Source organism: Rana temporaria, chromosome 8, assembly GCF_905171775.1.
Source record: "Rana temporaria chromosome 8, aRanTem1.1, whole genome shotgun sequence".
Classification (NCBI taxonomy): Eukaryota; Metazoa; Chordata; class Amphibia; order Anura; family Ranidae; genus Rana; species Rana temporaria.
The window spans coordinates 169,378,696-169,399,006 of record NC_053496.1 but is presented as its reverse complement, the minus strand read 5'-3'; the positions used below and the strand labels follow the sequence as shown (position 1 = coordinate 169,399,006).

The 20,311-nt window shown below is 46.8% G+C and overlaps 1 protein-coding gene across 5 annotated transcripts in view; it reads right to left on the bottom strand.

Moving 5' to 3' along the window:
• Positions 1–1,858: 1,858 nt before the first annotated feature.
• Positions 1,859–20,311, bottom strand: part of RRN3 (RRN3 homolog, RNA polymerase I transcription factor) — a 51,630-nt gene continuing 33,177 nt past the window's right edge. For 3 of the 5 annotated variants that reach the window (XM_040321632.1, XM_040321634.1, XM_040321633.1), the window contains exons 12-18: positions 19,243–19,373; positions 17,038–17,168; positions 14,484–14,668; positions 12,334–12,442; positions 8,507–8,659; positions 6,011–6,095; positions 1,859–2,309 (exon numbers count right to left, since the gene is read on the bottom strand). In XM_040321632.1, the coding sequence (XP_040177566.1) occupies positions 2,151–2,309; positions 6,011–6,095; positions 8,507–8,659; positions 12,334–12,442; positions 14,484–14,668; positions 17,038–17,168; positions 19,243–19,373 (953 nt within the window). In that variant the 3' untranslated portion in view covers positions 1,859–2,150. The remainder of the gene's footprint in view (positions 2,310–6,010; positions 6,096–8,506; positions 8,660–12,333; positions 12,443–14,483; positions 14,669–17,037; positions 17,169–19,242; positions 19,374–20,311) is intronic. The other 2 variants (XM_040321635.1, XM_040321636.1) reach the window with 2 other exon arrangements.

The following is a 20,311-nucleotide window of genomic DNA, read 5'->3' as shown; positions in this document are numbered from 1 at the left end:
GCATCCCCCCCCCCCCCCCCTGCGACTGAAGTGGAGACAGCAGGGCTGAGCGGGCGGGTTGAACTTAAGAGACAGCAGCAGGCTGATCAATCTCGGCACAGCCGAGCAGAGTGAGGTCGCCTTCCCCTCCTCTATGTCGACACAGGGGGAGGGGAGGACCAGTCCACTAGTGCTGTGATCATCTGAGGTACATAGTGGGGCCGTGGGGGGGGGGGGGATCTGCACTGTAAGGGGTGGGTCTTTATTGTTAGGGGGTGTCTGTGTAACATGCAGGCGTCCAGAGCTGTGGGGTTCAGAGGTGCAGGGTTCTGTGTAATGTAAAGGGGTCCAGGGGTGCTGTGTAATGTAAAGGGGTCCAGTGATGCAGGGTGCTGTGTAATATAAAGGGGTCCAGACGTACAAGGTGTTGTGTAATGTAAAGGGGTGCAGAGGTGCTAGGTGCTGCGTAATGTAAAGGGGTCCAGAGGTGCAGGGTGCTGTGTAATGTAAAGGGGGTTAGAAGTGCAGGGTGCTGTGTAATGTAAAGGGGTCCAGAGCTACAAGGGCTGTGTAATGTAAAGGGGTTCAGAGGTGCGGGGTGGTGTGATGTAAAGCGGTACAGGGTGCTGTGTAATGTACAGGGGTTCAGAAGTGCAGGGTGCTGTGTAATGTAAAGGGGTCCAGATTTACAAGGGCTGTGTAATGTAAACGGGACCAGAGGTGCAGGGTACTGTGTAAAGAGGTTCAGAAGTGCAGGGTGCTGTGTAATGTAAAGGGGTCCAGAGGTGTAGGGTGCTGTGTAATGTAAAGGGGTGCAGGGTGCTGTGTAATGTAAAGGGGTCCAGAGTGCTGTGTAATGTAAAGGGTCCAGAGTGCTGTGTAATGTAAAGGGTTCCAGAGGTGCTGTGTAATGTAAAGGGGTTCAGAAGTGCAGGGTGCTGTGTAATGTAAAGGGGTCCAGAGCTACAAGGCTGTGTAATGTAAAGGGGTGCAGGGTTCTGTGTAATGTAAAGGGGTCCAGAGTGCTGTGTAATGTAAAGGGGTCCAGAGGTGCAGGGTACTGTGTAATGTAAAGGGGTCCAGAGTGCTGTGTAATGTAAAGGGGTCCAGAGGTGCAGGGTGCTGTGTAATGTAAAGGGGTCCGGTGGTGCAGGGTGCTGTGTAATGTAAAGGGGTCCAGAGTGCTGTGTAATGTAAAGGGGTCCAGAGGTGCAGGGTACTGTGTAATGTAAAGGGGTCCAGAGTGCTGTGTAATGTAAAGGGGTCCGGTGGTGCAGGGTGCTGTGTAATGTAAAGGGGTCCGGTGGTGCAGGGTGCTGTGTAATGTAAAGGGGTCCAGAGTGCTGTGTAATGTAAAGGGGTCCAGAGGTGCAGGGTGCTGTGTAATGTAAAGGGGTCCAGAGGTGCAAGGTGCTGTGTAATGTAAAGGGGTCCAGAGGTGCAAGGTGCTGTGTAATGTAAAGGGGTCCGGTGGTGCAGGGTGCTGTGTAATGTAAAGGGGTCCAGAGGTGCAAGGTGCTGTGTAATGTAAAGGGGTCCAGAGGTGCAGGGTGCTGTGTAATGTAAATGAGTCCAGAGGTGCAGGGTGCTGTGTAATGTAAAGGGGTACAGGGTACAGTTGTGGAGAGGGGTACACAGTAGTGACAAAAAGATATTGAAGGATACAGAGGTATGCAGGGGGCACAGTGGGGTGTTTTTACATTTTAAGGTAGGGGAGGGGTGCCAGATATAGGATCCGCCCCAGGTGCCAAATACTCTAGGTACGCCCCTGCTCCTGGGTATCTCCTGTCAGGAGCCTCTGTGTCCCGGTCGGTGTTCAAAGCAGGTGGCTCGAATATCCAAATCATGCAAAAAAAATAAAACTCCAAATAGTGCGATATTGTCTCTTTGAGAAATTTTTATTAAATAAAAACAGGTACAATGCTACATGTGAATGCTGCATGTAGGTACTCTGACTCCACCGAGTCTCCAATTCGCACAAAGCAAGTTAAAAAAAAAATCTTAAAAAAAAAAAAGACGCGTAGAAGCGGTCGCGCATCCGCAGAGCGTGTGGGCGTGGCGCATGCGCGACCGCTTCTACGCGTCTTTTTTGAAGATTTTTTTGGGGGGAAATATTGGTGAGGTTGACAGAACAAAATAACGCAGAAGGTTGGGCACGTGTTTTTAAATGTTCAGAAACGCCGCTGAAGAAACTTGACTGAAGGAGATCCAACACTGCCCAATGGACTTTTCAGGAAGGAGTCGTATGAACCCGGCGTCATTTCAACGCTACTATTCTGGGGCATTTCTCCTTTAAGAAAATCATCTTCATCATCTGGAAATGAGCCCTGCTGAATGTACAGAAGATGGTTAGATACAAGTATATACACTTTATAACCATTTTACTATTGAAATTCAAATAAAATATAACACTGGAAGACACATCTACAATGCCTGAGACAGGAAAGCTGAGCCAATAAAAATACAGGGTTTAGAATGAGCTCCGCCGTTTTGTGTCTGTAATCCTAAAAGGAGAAAAAAGATACAAAATCGGATGCCGATTTCGTACTGGCTTAACCACTTGTGGACCGCCTAACGCCGATATACGTCGGCAGAATGGCACGGCTGGGCACAGGCACGTTGCCCTTTAACCTATTTAAGACCCGGACCTTTAGGCAGCTAAAAGGACCCGGCCAGGTTTTGCGATTCGGCACTGCGTCGCTTTAAGAGACAATTGCGTGGTCGTGCGACGTGGCTCCCAAACAAAATTGGCGTCCTATTTTTTTTACCACAAAAAGAGCTTTATTTTGGTGGTATTTGATCACCTTTGCGTTTTTTTTTATTTTTTGCGCTATAAACAAAAATAGAGCGACAATTTTGAAAAAAAATCTATATTTTTAACTTTTTGCTGTAATAAATATCCCCCAAAAATATATAAAAACACATTTTTTTCCCTCAGTTTAGGCCGATACGTATTCTTCTACATATTTCTCGTACAAAAAAAAATTGCAATAAGCGTTTATTGGTTTGCGCAAAATTTATAGCGTCTACCAAATAGTGGATAGTTTTATTGCATTTTTATTAATATTTTTTTTTTTTTGTAATGGCGGCGATCAGCGATTTTTATCAAGACTGCTACATTAGGACATAGTACAGAAGGTGGTCAGAGACTGCAGACATAGTACAGGAGATGGTCAGAGACTGCAGACATAGTACAGGAGATGGTCAGAGACTGCAGACGCAGTACAGGAGATGATCAGAGACAGCAGACATAGTACTGGAGATGCACAGAGACTGCAGACATGGCACAGGAGATGGTCAGAGACTGCAGACGTGGCACAGGAGATGGTCAGAGACTGCAGACATGGCACAGGAGATGGTCAGAGACTGCAGACATGGTACAGGAGATGGTCAGAGACTGCAGACATGGTACAGGAGATGGTCAGAGACTGCAGACGTGGTACAGGAGACGGTCAGAGACTGCAGACGTGGTACAGGAGACGGTCAGAGACGGCAGACGTGGTACAGGAGACGGTCAGAGACTGCAGACATGGTACAGGAGATGGTCAGAGACTGCAGACATGGTACAGGAGATGGTCAGAGACTGCAGACATGGTACAGGAGACGGTCAGAGACTGCAGACATGGTACAGGAGATGGTCAGAGACTGCAGACATAGTACAGGAGATGGTCAGAGACTGCAGACGCAGTACAGGAGATGATCAGAGACAGCAGACATAGTACTGGAGATGCACAGAGACTGCAGACGTGGCACAGGAGATGGTCAGAGACTGCAGACGCGGTACAGGAGATGGTCAGAGACTGCAGACATGGTACAGGAGATGGTCAGAGACTGCAGACATGGTACAGGAGATGGTCAGAGACTGCAGACATAGTACAGGAGATGGTCAGAGACTGCAGACGCAGTACAGGAGATGATCAGAGACAGCAGACATAGTACTGGAGATGCACAGAGACTGCAGACATGGTACAGGAGATGGTCAGAGACTGCAGACGTGGTACAGGAGACGGTCAGAGACTGCAGACGTGGTACAGGAGACGGTCAGAGACTGCAGACGTGGTACAGGAGACGGTCAGAGACTGCAGACGTGGTACAGGAGACGGTCAGAGACTGCAGACGTGGTACAGGAGACGGTCAGAGACTGCAGACGTGGTACAGGAGACGGTCAGAGACTGCAGACGTGGTACAGGAGACGGTCAGAGACTGCAGACGTGGTACAGGAGACGGTCAGAGACTGCAGACGTGGTACAGGAGGTGGTCAGAGACTGCAGACGTGGTACAGGAGATGGTCAGAGACTGCAGACGTGGTACAGGAGGTGGTCAGAGACTGCAGACGTGGCACAGGAGATGGTCAGAGACTGCAGACGTGGCACAGGAGATGGTCAGAGACTGCAGACGTGGCACAGGAGATGGTCAGAGACTGCAGACGTGGCACAGGAGATGGTCAGAGACTGCAGACGTGGCACAGGAGATGGTCAGAGACTGCAGACTTGGCACAGGAGATGGTCAGAGACTGCAGACGTGGTACAGGAGACGGTCAGAGACTGCAGACGTGGTACAGGAGACGGTCAGAGACTGCAGACGTGGTACAGGAGACGGTCAGAGACTGCAGACGTGGTACAGGAGACGGTCAGAGACTGCAGACGTGGTACAGGAGACGGTCAGAGACTGCAGACGTGGTACAGGAGACGGTCAGAGACTGCAGACGTGGTACAGGAGACGGTCAGAGACTGCAGACGTGGTACAGGAGGTGGTCAGAGACTGCAGACGTGGTACAGGAGGTGGTCAGAGACTGCAGACGTGGTACAGGAGGTGGTCAGAGACTGCAGACGTGGTACAGGAGGTGGTCAGAGACTGCAGACGTGGTACAGGAGATGGTCAGAGACTGCAGACGTGGTACAGGAGGTGGTCAGAGACTGCAGACATGGTACAGGAGATGGTCAGAGACTGCAGACCTGGCACAGGAGATGGTCAGAGACTGCAGACGTGGCACAGGAGATGGTCAGAGACTGCAGACGTGGCACAGGAGATGGTCAGAGACTGCAGACGTGGTACAGGAGATGGTCAGAGACTGCAGACGTGGTACAGGAGATGGTCAGAGACTGCAGACGTGGCACAGGAGATGGTCAGAGACTGCAGACGTGGTACAGGAGATGGTCAGAGACTGCAGACGTGGTACAGGAGATGGTCAGAGACTGCAGACGTGGTACAGGAGATCAATGCAGCCTCACCAGTGTCCATCAAATGCATCACCAGTGCCTGTCAGATGCAGCCTACCAGTCAGATGTAGCAGCCTGCTTGTGCCCTTCATGCAGCCTCACCAGTGCTTGTGCCCATATGTAGCATCCAGCCAGTGCCCATGCCATGCAGCCTCACCATTGCCCATGCATATCCGATGCAGCAGCCCGCCAGTGCCCATCATGTGCAGCCCGCCAGTGCCCAAGACGTGCAGCCCGCCAGTGCCCATGACGTGCAGCCCGCCAGTGCCCATGACGTGCAGCCCGCCAGTGCCCATGACGTGCAGCCCGCCAGTGCCCATGACGTGCAGCCCGCCAGTGCCCATGACGTGCAGCCCGCCAGTGCCCATCACATGCAGCCCGCCAGTGCCCATCACATGCAGCCCGCCAGTGCCCATGACGTGCAGCCCGCCAGTGCCTGGTAATGCATGTCACGCTGTGTGTCAGAGCTGGATCTGAATCGCTGTGCAGCTACTGTAACGATCTCCCCGCCTCCTATGGCACATTGATTCCCAGCATTGGATCAGAGTGCCTGTGTATGACAGGAGGGGGAAGGGGAGACTCTGAGGGGCGCACTGGGATAATACATGTGCGGCACCCTGGCGGTATGGCCCCCGCTCCTTTTTTGGCGCCATTATCGGCAAAATTTCTCTTTTGGCAAAGTGCCGAAAACACCATGTTCGGCCGATATGTTGCGGAGGCCGAAATTTCGGTGCATCCCCAATTCAAAGTAACCTCAAAACCACTTTTTGCTTATGTAATAAAGACATGATAAATACAATAAAATAAACCACCTGAACCAGTTTCTTTGGGCTTTTAAATTCTTCGACATTGGATTCCTCCCAAGGCTGATAAATGGGATCGATCATCTTCTTACACCTGTTCAAAATTATAATTAGCAGTGAAAGTTAAAAAAATAAAACAACCAACCAGATACAGACACAACATCATTTGAGTAATTGCCAACATAAATGGTTTGGCTCCTTCTCAAGAAAAGTCAAATGAAGCTCACTCCCACATTCTTGTCCTAAAATTAACCACTTAAGGCCCGGACCAAAATGCAGCTAAAGGAGCAGGCCCATTTTTGCGATTGGGCACTGCGTTGCTTTAACGGACGATTGCGCGGTCGTGCGACGTGGCTCCCAAACAAAATTGGCGTCCTTTTTCCCCCCCACAAATAGAGCTTTCTTTTGGTGGTATTTGATCACCTCTGCGGTTTTTATTTTTTGCGCTATAAACAAAAATAGAGCGACAATTTAAGAAAATGCAATATTTTGTACTTTTTGCTAATAAATATCCCCCAAAAATATATAAAAAAAATATTTTTCCCTCAGTTTAGGCCGATACGTATTCTTCTACCTATTTTTGGTTAAAAAAAAAAAAAAAAAATCGCAATAAGCGTTTATCGGTCGGTTTGCGCAAAAATTATAGCGTTTACAAAATAGGGGATAGTTTTATTGCATTTTTTTTTTTTTTTACTACTAATGGCGGTGAACAGCGATTTTTTTTTTTCGTGACTGCGACATTATGGCGGACACTTCGGACAATTGACACATTTTTGGGACCATTGTAATTTTCACAGCAAAAAATGCATTTAAATTGCATTGTTTATTGTGAAAATGACAGTTGCAGTTTGGGAGTTAACCACAAGGGGGCGCTGAAGGGGTTATGTGTGACCTCATTTGTGTTTACAACTGTAGGGGGGTGTGGCTGTAGGTCTGACATCATCGATTGTGTATCCCTATAAAAGGGATCACACGATCGATGACACCACCACAGTGAAGAACGGGGAAGCTGTGTTTACACACAGCTCTCCCCGTTCTTCAGCCCTGGGGACCGATCGCGGGACTCCAGCGGCGATCGGGTCCGCGGTCACGGAGCTTCGGACCGGGTCGCGCCCGACGGCTAGGCACTTAAAGAGGATGTACCTGTACGTACATGTGCCCAGCCGCGCCATTCTGCCGACGTATATGTGCAGGAGGCGGTTCTTAAGCGGTTAACCACTTCATTACCCAGCCATAGTCATATGACATCCACAGATGGGATCTCCCATCCTGGGTGGACGTCATATGACGTCCTGGGCTTTGTGTGGTGATATCTGAATGATGCCTGCAGCTAGAGGCATCATTCAGATATCATTCTTTTGTGCCGGCGATTCTGTGCACCATAAGAACAATCATAGCGGCAGTTCTGCCACTTGATCATTCTTATAGGCAGCGGGAGGGGACACCCTCCCCCTCCCGCCGCCATCCGGTGCTTCTCCGGGCTCTCCCTTGCCATCTGGGGCCTGGAGAAATCGTCCGGCGCCAGATGGGAAGCATAGAGATGACTGGTGACCAGATGGTCACCAGTCATCTCTATGACCGTCGGAGGCCCGGGCACGTTGTGATGACGTCACGCTCGGGTACCCGGAAGTAAAGCCGCGATTGCGGCTAGTAAGCATGAGATCGGTGAATTTTTTTTTTTTACAATCTCATGCTTTCCAGCCTGGAGGAGAGAGACCCGGTCTTATTTTCGGGGAAACACTGGGCCATATTCTCAAATAATTTACGCCGGCGTATCAGCAGATACGCCGACGTAAGTCCGATCCTATGTTTAAGTGTATTCTCAAACTGAGATACACTTAAACATGCCTAAGATACGACGGCCTGCGCCGTTGTATCTTAGGCTGCAATATTTACGCTGACCGCTAGGTGGCGGTCAGCGTAGAATATGCAAATGACTAGTCACGCCGATTCTCTAACGTACGCTTGCCCGCCGTAGTGTTTTAACGTCGTTTCCGTAAGCGATACGCAGCGTAAAGATAAACATGCCCCCTAGGTGGCGTACTCAATGTTAAGTATGGCCGTCGTTCCCGCGTCGAAATTTGAAAATTTAACGTCGTTTGCGTAAGTCGTCCGTGAATGGCGCTGGACGCCATTTACGCAACAGTCAAAACAAATGACGTCCGTGAGACGTCATTTAGCGCAATGCACGTCGGGTAATTTACCCGACAGAGCATGCGCATTACGATCGGCGCGGGAGCGCGCCTAATTTAAATGATCCACGCCCCCTACCAGGATCATTTGAATTGGGAGGGCTTGCGCGGGTGGACTTTACGCGACGCCGCCGCAAGTTTACAGGTAAGTGGTTTGGGAATCAGGCACTTGCCACTTAAACTTGCGGCGGCGTAACGTAAAGGACATACGTTCCGCCGCCTCAGATCTTTAAGAATATGCCCCACAGTAATTATGAACTCTAACTATAATTTAGAATCAAATATACGTTTTTCATATAAAAGCTGAACAAACCTTTTCAATACACATGCGTCAAAGGGAAAAAAGCTGTCCAGTGGATTGGCGCACGTCTGAACAGAGGAGCCAAGAGTGCTGCTTCTTATGGTAGGGATCATCTGCCTGTTGTTTCTCTCTAGGATGGTGTAACAAAACACCAGCTGATATTTCCTAAGAAACGCACATGAGACATTATATTCACAGAAAAGTGCAGATCAGTAATTAATGAAATGGGAACAGAGGGGCGCCAGACTGAGTGCAGTATAAATCAGATATTTAAAGTGGATGTAAACCCCTCTCATCCTTTCTAAACTACTGCCATAGTGCTGATCTATAAGGATATAGACGCCTCCTGCATGTATCCTTACCTGTCACATATCTCCCCTCTGTCTGTTATGAGAACTGAGAAACTGCAGATTCTGTGGGTGGGTCTGTTGTCTGGGGCTCGGTGGGTGGAGTCATGATATCAGTAGACTCCCTGCCCTTCTCTTCACTCCCCTTGTCAACATGCATTTTTTCCTATGTATTCCTTACACTAAATTCTGCTATGATCACTAACATCCAGTCAAAATCCAGAAAAGTAACCACATGACTTCAGAAAAGGAGTGGGGGTAGGCTGTCTCCAGGCTAGATCATGAGATATGTAAATAACCTGTCACTCACAGCAAGGGGGCGGAACGGACTAAGGATTTTCTCTGTAAGTCCGCTTTATTTCACTGAACAATAAAAGAGGATTGCTCAGAGCTGGATTAACTCTGGCCGCCGAGATCGAAGCTGATCGAAGTTGTTGAGCGGAAGTTGTACACAGCATAAAAAATGGAATTGGAGAAACCCCTGAATAGAAACCGTTGGGTTTCAACAGCCAAGATGTCAAACCAGCGACCATGAAAAAGGATGGCAGGCCGACTCTTGAGACTGCAGGTTGGGTCGATCAGAAACTGCACACAGAGGGTCTCACAGGAGCAGAGAATGCCAGAGTATAAAAGTCCTTCTGGGTGAAATTGGTTTTAACTAGGGATGAGCTTCGTATTCGAGTCAAACTCATCGTATGCTCGATCGTTCGTCGAAATACGAAAAAAAAGGGGCGTTCGCGCCAAATTCGAGTGACGTTTTACAAACCATAATTCACAGCGGCATCGGTGGCTGATGATTGACCAAGCATGCACTATGACCCGCATGCTTGGGCAATCACAGCTTGCAAAAAACGGAGAGCCATAATTGGCCGAAGTCAGGGTGGCTTTGGCCAATTATGGCTCAGGGGGGTTTAGTACACGCCCCACACTATAAAAAGGCCGCCTGCAGGTCGGCCTTGTGTAGTGTGTTGCGGTGGTTAAGAGAGGACAGAGAGAGACAGAGACAGAGAGAGTGTCATTTTTTGCAGGTAGATAGAGCAGGCAGGCAGGCTAGTCAGTTAATGTTACAGTGTGTAGAGGATATATATACATCCCAGGTGTTGTACATATATTTATACACTGTATAGTTTAGCTAGATCAGTTCTTCCTAATTTACTGGCAGGCAGGAGATTGTGCTAGCTGCAGTATTCTTACGTGGTTTATTGCCTGTGTCCTCTGTAGTTTGCACCTAAAGATACTTGGGGCCAGATTCTCAAAGGGCTTACGACGGCGCAACGCCATTTGCGCCGCCGTAAGTCCTAATCTGGCCTGGCGTATCTATGCGACTGATTATTAGAATCAGTTATGCATAGATATCCATTAGATCAGACAGGCGTAAGGCTCTTACGCTGTCAGATCTTAGATGCAATTTTTTTTTTCCCGCTGCTAGGTGTCGCCGACGTCGTTTTCCCCGTCGTCTATGCAAATGAGCTATTTAGGCGAGATTCCCGAACGTACGTGCGGTCGACGCAGTGAATTTACGACGTTTCCGTAGCATTTGCGACGCGTAAAGTTGCCCCTGCTATATTAGGGGCAACCAATGTTAAGTATGACCGTCGTTCCCGCGTCGAAATTTTAAATTGTACGTCGTTTGCGTAAGTCGTCCGTGAATGGCGCTGGACGCCATTTACGTTAACGTCGGAAACCAATGACGTCCTTGCGATGTCATTTAGCGCTATGCACGTCGGGAAATTTTAGGGACGGCGCATGATCAGTACGATCCCCCAAAAAGTAAAAGATGTCCTGGAGCACCACAGAGTGAAGAGACCAATCCACTGCATCCAGGAGTGGCGACCAATGTATTCTACCTCCCAATGGTCTACTCCAGGAATGTGACCTTCAGACTAATGATTTATGTATGCCATAGCTGTGGCATTGTCCAAATGAACCCCTATTGGTCGACAAGCTGGTCAGTCCACTGCAGCAAGCATAGATGAATGGTCCTTCTTTCAAGAATATTGATGGGTATGGCGTCCGGGCCTAAAAGTGAACAATTTTGCATCTAGTTTGATAGAGTTTTGATTTATACAAAGTGCTTACAAACTCCACCCCCCCCCCCCCCCCCACACACACACACACACACACACACCTTAATCTGGAGAATAAATCCAGTTTAGCAGAGTAGGTAACACATGTAGCCGGATTCAGGTAGGGTTACGCCAGCGTATCAGTAGATACGCCGTCGTAACTCAATCTACGCCGGCGTAAATTTAAGCGTATTCTGGAAACCAGATAGGCTTAAATTAGGCTAAGATACGAGCCGCATAAGTCTTCTACGCCGTCGTATCTTAGGGTGCAATTTTTACGCTGGCCGCTAGGTTGCGCTTTCGTTGAGTTCGGCGTAGAATATGTAAATGACTAGATACGCCGATTCACGAACGTACATGCGCCCGGCGCATTTTTGTTTACGTAAGGCTTTTTCTGGCGTAAACTTAGTCAAACAAATAGCTGGCCTAGTCAATGTTAAGTATGGCCGTCGTTCCCGCGTCAAAATTTTAAATTTTTACGTTGTTTGCGTAACTCGTCGGTGAATGGGGCTGGACGTAATTTACGTTCACATCGAAACCAATACGTCCTTGCGGCGTACTTTGGAGCAATGCACACTGGGATATGTCCACGGATGGCGCATGCGCCGTTCGTAAAAAACGTCAATCACGTCGGGTCACCAATCATTTACATAAAACACGCCCCCCCATTCTCATTTGAATTAGGCGCGCTTACGCCGGCCCCATTTACGCTACGCCGTCGTAACTTAGGAGGAAAGTGCTTTGTGAATACAGCACTTGCCTCTCTAACTTACGGCGGCGTAGCGTATATGCCATACGCTACGCCTGCCTAACGTTGCGCCCACCTACGTGAATCTGGCTAATAGAATGCAGTGATCAGGAGCACGTAATGCACAGAGTGCAGGTGTCAGGGGTACGTAATGCACAGAGTGCAGGTGTCAGGGGTACGTAATGCACAGAGTGCAGGTGTCAGGGGTACGTAATGCACAGAGTGCAGGTGTCAGGGGTACGTAATGCACAGAGTGCAGTTGTCAGGGGTACGTAATGCACAGAGTGCAGTTGTCAGGGGTACGTAATGCAGAGTGCAGGTGTCAGGGGTACGTAATGCACAGAGTGAAGAAGTATATAATGTACAGAGTACATGTGTCAGGAATGTGTAATGCACAGTGTGTAGGCGTATGTCATGTAAAGTGCAGAGTTCAGGAGTGTATACTGTCCAGAGTGCAGGGGTCAGGAGTATTCATTTCCCTCAGTGGTTTAGGAAGAAATTGGATCCTAGGGAAGCCTACTGAAATATACTTTACAAGGACATTTGGCTTTTTTCTGGACTGTGGGTTTTGGGGATTTGAGGATGCAATTTTTATTTTTGTCGTCTTTTGCCTGAACTAGATGGGACATGTATACGGACGAGTATATAGGCAGAAACAAGATGCAGAGTAGTACTTACCGAGTAATGGCAGCAAAAAAATTAACCACGGTGGGAAGGCAAATCTTGAGTGGGTTCAGCTGGCACATAACAATTCGTTCAAAGTTCAGAGCTTGGAGGTAAGCCAAACCTTTCCAAATCACAAACAGAAAGATCAGAATGTTAAGCTTCGTGTTTTGGACTCGGCATATATAGTAAAAACAACCCCAGACTTATAATTGTAGTAGAGCGTCATATAAGGAGACCAGGTTTGTAAAATTCAATCCGGGGACATACTTTTGTTTTTATTGGCAAATGGTAAACTATTTTATACGCATATTTTTCTCAAATTATACATGCATGGGTTGTCAGCGCCCAGGACAAGGCAAGACATTTGCCCCCGCCAGACTTTTAACACTCCCTGAGTCCCTTCCACTAGTACAGTAGTACTGACCAACTTGATTCCTACACTGACCTACCTGACCACTGCACTAACCTACCCGATTCCTACACTGACCTACCCGATTCCTACACTGACCTACCCGATTCCTACACTGACCTACCCGATTCCTACACTAACCTACCCGATTCCTACACTGACCTACCCGATTCCTACACTGACCTACCCGATTCCTACACTAACCTACCCGATTCCTACACTAACCTACCCGATTCCTACACTAACCTACCCGATTCCTACACTGACCTACCCGATTCCTACACTGACCTACCCGATTCCTACACTGACCTACCCGATTCCTACACTAACCTACCCGATTCCTACACTAACCTACCCGATTCCTACACTAACCTACCCGATTCCTACACTAACCTACCCGATTCCTACACTGACCTACCCGATTCCTACACTGACCTACCCGATTCCTAAACTGACCACTACACTAACCTACCTGATTCCTATACTGACCACTACACTAACCTACCTGATTCCTATACTGATCACTATACACTGACCTACCTGATTTCTACAGTGGCCACTACACTGACCTACCTCATTCCTGCACTTTCTCCCCCCCCCCCCCCCTACATGAACAGTGTAGATTGGGTGATTTTGCTCATTTCTCCATGGCCTCCATGATAATCCATCGGCTCTCCCCAGCACCAGGTACTGTTTCCGACACCCAGCCGCTACATAATTCCTATACTGACCACTACACTAAACTATCTGATTCCTATACTGACCACTACACTAACCTATCTGATTCCTATACTGACCACTACACTAAACTACCTGATTCCTATACTGACCATTACACTAACCTACCTGATTCCTATACTGACCACTACACTAACCTACCTGATTCCTATACCGACCACTACACTAAGCTACCTGATTCCTATACTGACCACTACACTAACCTACCTGATTCCTATACTGACCACTACACTAAGCTACCTGATTCCTATACTGACCACTACACTAAGCTACCTGATTCCTATACTGACCACTACACTAAGCTACCTGATTCCTATACTGACCACTACACTAACCTATCTGATTCCTATACTGACCACTACACTAACCTACGTGATTCCTATACTGACCACTACACTAACCTATCTGATTCCTATACTGACCACTACACTAAACTACCTGATTCCTATACTGACCACTACACTAAACTACCTGATTCCTATACTGACCACTACACTAACCTACCTGATTCCTATACTGACCACTACACTAACCTACCTGATTCCTATACTGACCACTACACTAACCTACCTGATTCCTATACTGACCACTACACTAACCTATCTGATTCCTATACTGACCACTACACTAAACTACCTGATTCCTATACTGACCACTACACTAACCTACCTGATTCCTATACTGACCACTACACTAAACTACCTGATTCCTATACTGACCACTACACTGACCTACCGGCTAACCCCTCCCCCACTGGGAGACTACAACAGACTGATTCACACAGTGTTGACAGGGGGAATCTGTGGTTGCAGGAAAGAAAATCACCCCGGGTACAAACAACTGTTTTTTTTTTGTCAGCTCCGGTCAGAGCCGCAGTACTAACCATGCGAGATACTGTATATCATTTCAGGACAAATTTAAAGTTTAACAGGTCATGTGTTGATGTGTGAGCTTCCCTTACTGTATATAACATATGCAATGAAAGAACAACTGAAAACACAGAGGTTTGTAGTACCTATCCGCAAGTTTCCTTCTAGAAGCTGCTTATGCCGAAAGATCACCGTATAGAAAACCGCCTGGCAAACGGCATAAAATGGTCCATGGGATGTAACGTCACAAAAAGCCCTACTTCCAGCATCTTGGATGTCAATGTAACTGTGCAACCAGTTAACTAAGAGATCAAGGCAGGCCTTCACAGTCCTAAAAAAAACAAATATACCGTATTAAAAAAATAAAAATAAAAACATATGCATGTACCCTTTCAGATGTTAAAGGATACGTTCTCCTTTGTTCACCTTTTTTTTCTTCTAAATTCCAGCTCCCCTATGTACTAATATAGCATTCATGGAATTTTTTTGGAAAAAATATTAAAGCGTTCCTTTGAATCTACAAACACTTCACTTGTCCTCATTCATGTTTGCAAATGTATCCATTGCTTCTGCCTTACTTCCTGGTCAGACTGTAGTTCACGACACAGGAAGGAGTTGACCAGCATACGTTTTTTTTTTTGTTTGTTTTTATTTAGCAAGGGGCAATCGCCCAAAAGAAGCTTTAGAACTATTTTTTAGAGTCTTAATATATGTGAGTAGATCATGAAAAAGTCCTGATGTTTGAATCAGTCAGTCTGCAGTGATCCTTCCCTAATTGCCAAGCTCTCACTTCAATGTGATTTGTTTGTTGTGTCTTGTAGTGTTTTGTGTCATGTAGTGTTTTGTGTCTTGTTTTTCCTGTGACACGCAAAGGGCAGCCCATTGATTTCAGGTGGCTTATGGCACAATTTGGCGTTTTGTGGGGAAAAAAAGGACATTTTTGTTTGGGAGCCACGTCGCACGACCGCGCAATTGTCAGTTAAAGCGACGCAGAGCCGAATCGCAAAAAAGTGGCCTGGTCTTTGACCAGCAAAATGGTTGGGGGCTTAAGTAGTTAAAGACTAAGGCCCAGATTCTCGTAGGAGTTACGCCGGCGTATCTCCAGATACGCCGTCGTAATTGAGTTTGATTCGTCGTATCTATGCGCCTGATTCTTAGAATCAGTTACGCATAGATTTGTCTTGGATCCAACCGGCGTAAGTCTCTTACGCCGTCGTATCGAAGTTGCATATTTACACTGGCCGATAGGTGGCGCTTCCGTCGATTTACGCGTCGAATATGGTAATAAGCTAGATACGCAGATTTTTAAAACGTACGTGCGGCAGGCGCTTTTTTTTTACGTCGTTTATGTTAGGCTTTTTTGGGCGTAAAGTTACCCCTGCTCTATGAGGCGTACCAATGTTAGGTATGGACGTCGGAACAGCGTCAAATTTTTCACGTTTTACGTCGTTTGCGCAAGTCGTCCGTGAATGGGGCTGGACGCAAGTTACGTTCACGTCGACTAGGCATTGAGCGGGCGCAATTTAATTTGAAAATTCGACGTGATACTGAGCATGCGCCGTTCGAAAAAAGCGCAGAATACGTGGGGTCACGATTAATTTCCATAAAACACGCCCACCACTTCCACATTTGAATTAGGCGGGCTTACGCCGGCCCAGTTACAGTCTTAAGTTCTTTGAGAATACGGGACATGCCGCTCTAAATTACGGCGGCGCAGTGTATCTCAGATGCGCTATGCCCGCCTAAAGATAGGCGATTCTACGAGAATCTGGGCCTAAATTTAAGTACATCGAGGCCCAGATTCTGAAAGGGCTTAAAACGGCGCACATGGCGTTGCACATGGCCTAATCTGGGCGGTCGTATCTATGCGACTGATTCTTAGAATCAGTTACGCATAGATAACCATTAGATCCGACAGGCGTAAAGCTCTTACGCTGTCGGATTTTAAATGCAATTTTTTTTCCGCCGCTAGGTGTCGCCTCCGTCGTTTTCCCGATCGAGTATGCAAATTAGCAAAATACGCAAATTCCCGAACGTACGCGCGGTCGACGCAGTGAAGATACAACGTTTACGTTAGATTTGCGACGCGTAAAGTTGCCCCTGCTATATGAGGGGCAACCAATGTTAAGTATGGCCGTCGTTCCCGCGTCGAATTTACGTCGTTTGCGTAATTCGTTTGTGAATGGGGCTGGACGCCATTTACATTCACGTCGAAACCAATGACGTCCTTGTGACGTCATTTCGCGCCGGGAAATTTTAGGGACGGCGCATGCGGAGTACGTTCGGCGCGGGAACGCGCCTAATTTAAATGATCCACGTCCCCTACCCAGATCATTTGAATTAGGCGGGCTTGCGCCGGGGAATTCACGCTACGCCGCCGCAACTTTACAGGCAAGTGCTTTGTGAATCAAGCACTTGCCCGTAAAACTTGCGTCGGCGTAACGTAAGCGAGATACGTTACGCCCGCATAGTTTTACGCTGAGATACGAGAAACTGGGCCCTAATGTATAGTACTACAATACTTTAATTTTTTTGCATTAAATCTATGTGGGGGGAAAAAAAGACTGGCCTACACTACGGTTTCTAGAATTGGTATCACAAAACAGGTTTTTGCACACAAAACTAACAACTTGAAAATATTTTTACAACTGAAATGACTGATGTTGCTAATCTTTGGTGAATTTAGTATGCATGACTTACACCAAAGGAATAAACTTGGCACGAGACAGGAAACTCCCAATATAACTTGCAGCCGTTTGTCGGATTATTGCAGGGTTATTCGGATTCTGCAGTTTCTTCCAAAGATGTTCCAAAAATGCTTCTGTAAGTTCCTGTATTTCAATAAACCAAAACATATAAAACCAAAGAAACCGACACATTCCAAACATCAAATACCTGCCTTATGTTTAACCACTTAAGGACCCATTCACGCCTATATACGTCGGCAGAATGGCACGGCTGGGCACATCAACGTACATGTACGTGGCTCTTTAAGCCGAGCCGTGGGGTCGCGCGTGCACGCGACCCGGTCCGAAGGGCCGCGGGACTCGCGGACCCGATCGCCGCTGGAGTCCCGCAATCGGTCCCTGGCTCTGCAGAACGGGGAGAGCCGTGTGTAAACACAGCTTCCCCGTTCTTCACTGTGGCGCCGTCATCGATCGGAGTGATCCCTTTTATAGGAAACACAATCAATGACGTCACACCTACAGCCACACCCCCCTACAGTTAGAAAGACAAATGAGGTCACACTTAACCCCGTCAGCGCCCCCTTGTGGTTAACTCCCAAACTGCAATTGTCCTTTTCACAGTAAGCAATGCATTTGTATATCATTTTTTGCTGTGAAAATGACAATGGTCCCAGAAATGTGTCAAAATTGTCCGAAGTGTCTGCCATAATGTCGCAGTCATGAAAAAAATCGCTGATCGCCGCCATTAGTAGTAAAAAAAAATGTTTTTTATAAAAATGCAATAAAACTATCCCCTATTTTGTAAACGCTATAAATTTTGTGCAAACCAATCAATAAACGCTTATTGCGATTTTTTTTTACCAAAAATAGGTAGAAGAATACGTATCGGCCTAAACTGAGGGAAAAAAAATAATGTTTAATTTATTTTTGGGGGATATTTATTATAGAAAAAGGTAAAAAATATTGAATTTTTTTCAAAATTGCCGCTTTATTTTTGTTTATAGCGCAAAAAATAAAAACCGCAGAGGTGATCAAATACCACCAAAAGAAAGCTCTATTTGTGGGGAAAAAAGGACGCCAATTTTGTTTGGGAGCCACGTCGCACGACCGCGCAATTGTCAGTTAAAACGATGCAGTGCCGAATCGCAAAAAAACTTTGGAGCTTCGGCGCCCCCACCTATGTGGCGCCCGGGTGCAGAGCACCCCACGCACCCTGCCTAGGATCGGCCCTGGTTACAATGTCTGCTGCTCTTCATGAACCTAATTATACATTACAAAATCTCCCAAAATTGGACATAAATATATATAATTATCTGTAGACAGTTTACATACGTATATAGGCAGTATCGCAACAGAGGGCACAAGCTAAATATGGTTTTCTCTTAAAGTATAACAACATATTGAAAAAAATATTTATTTCTACTTTAGATGTGAATTATGGGCCAGATTCACAGAAAATAAATACACCGGAGTATCTGCTGATACTCCGGCGTATTTTCAAATTTGCCGCGTCGTATCTTTATTTGTAATTCACAAAAAAGATACGACGGCTTTTGGCTAAGATCCGACAGGCGTACGCCTTCGGATCCTAGGTGTAATTTTCCGGCGGCCGCTGGGTGGAGTTTGCGTTTTCCAGCGTCGGGTATGCAAATTAGCTGATTACGGCGATCCACGAAGATACGCGCGTTCGTCGCAATCTCTTACGTCGTCGCTAGTCGGTTTCACCCGTTGCAAACTTAGGCCTGCTTTTTCATGGCTTACATTTAGAACAGCCACGTTAAAGTATGGCCGTCGTTCCCGCGTCGAATTTCAATTTTTTTTTTTTTTGGCGCAAGACGTCCGGGAATACGAAACGACGTAACGCACGTCGCTGTTCAAAAAATACGTCGGGGCGCCGTAATTTTGCGCAAAGCACGTCGGGAAATTTTCACACGGAGCATGCGCAGATCGTTCGGCGCGGGAACGCGCCTAATTTAAATGGTACACGCCCCATTTTAATTAGGCGGGCTTGCGCCGGACGGCTTTACGTTACACCGCCGTAAGTTTACACGCAAGTGCTTGGTGAATCAGGCACTCGCGCTGAAAACTTGCGGCGGTGTAACGTAAAGACGATACGTTACGCCGCCGCAGATATATGTGAATCTGGTCCTATGTGTTTTATTACTACAAAGCATGTCCTGTCCACACAGGTAACAATGTATTAACACATAACACTTACCAATTTGAAGCTGCAGATATAGAACATTGTAAACTGCACATGACAGGATGCATGGGTAGGTAAAATAAATTTGTCAAATACAGCCAGAAGATCTCTGTATAAAGCCTTCGTTTTATTTAGGTCCATGCTGCCTGCAAGATACACCCATGAATTTCATTTAGATCTGTTCATTAAGTTCATGAAAATGAATGAAAAACTATAAAATCAGTACTGTACTTCTTACTTACACTCATTTAGGAGATGCTTAGCATACAAAGGTCGGGGGTCACAACAGTCATTGGTTGGCAGTTGATGTCAAAGGTGGTTGGGGAGAAAAGAAGAGTTTTGACTTGCCTGTAAATCATGTATCTTGGCGTGCAGTACAGGACACAAGCTGCATATTCACAGACCCTGGGTTAAATGATCTAATCTTCAGGTGATTTGACAATGGCAAAGCTTTGGAGGAAATGCCCCCTGGAAACCCTACCCTACTCCTTGAGCCTTCCTCTACAACACAGGAATAGAAGGGAGGGTGGCCAGTGTCCTGCCTTGTACTCCAAGATATGAAATTTACAGGCAAGTCAAAAATCCTCTTATATTAACCATACGGTACACCAGGGCTCGACAAATCCCGGGCGCCAGGTCGCCATGGCGACTAGAAATAGGGTCCTGGCGACTTGGCTTGGAAGGGGGGCAAAAAAAAAAAGAAGCTGGCGCCATCTGGTGGTGAGCCGTTGGTATTACAAGTTATTACCACCAGATGTGTAAGCTGGCGCCATCTGGTGGTGGCCGTTGGTATTACAAGTTAAGCGTTACAAGTTAAACAGCAATTCTAATGTAATTTTTCACTATTTTTACTGCCATCTTCGTCCCTCTTATAAGAACCCCCAAACATTATATATATATTTTTATCCTAACACCCTAGAGAATAAAATGGCGATCGTTGCAATACTTTCTGTCACGCCGTATTTGCGCAGCGGTCTTACAAGCGCACTTTTTTGGGAAAAAAATTACACTTTTTTTAATAAAAAAAAAAGACAACAATAAAGTTATCCCCATTTTTTTTTATATTATGAAAGATAATATTACG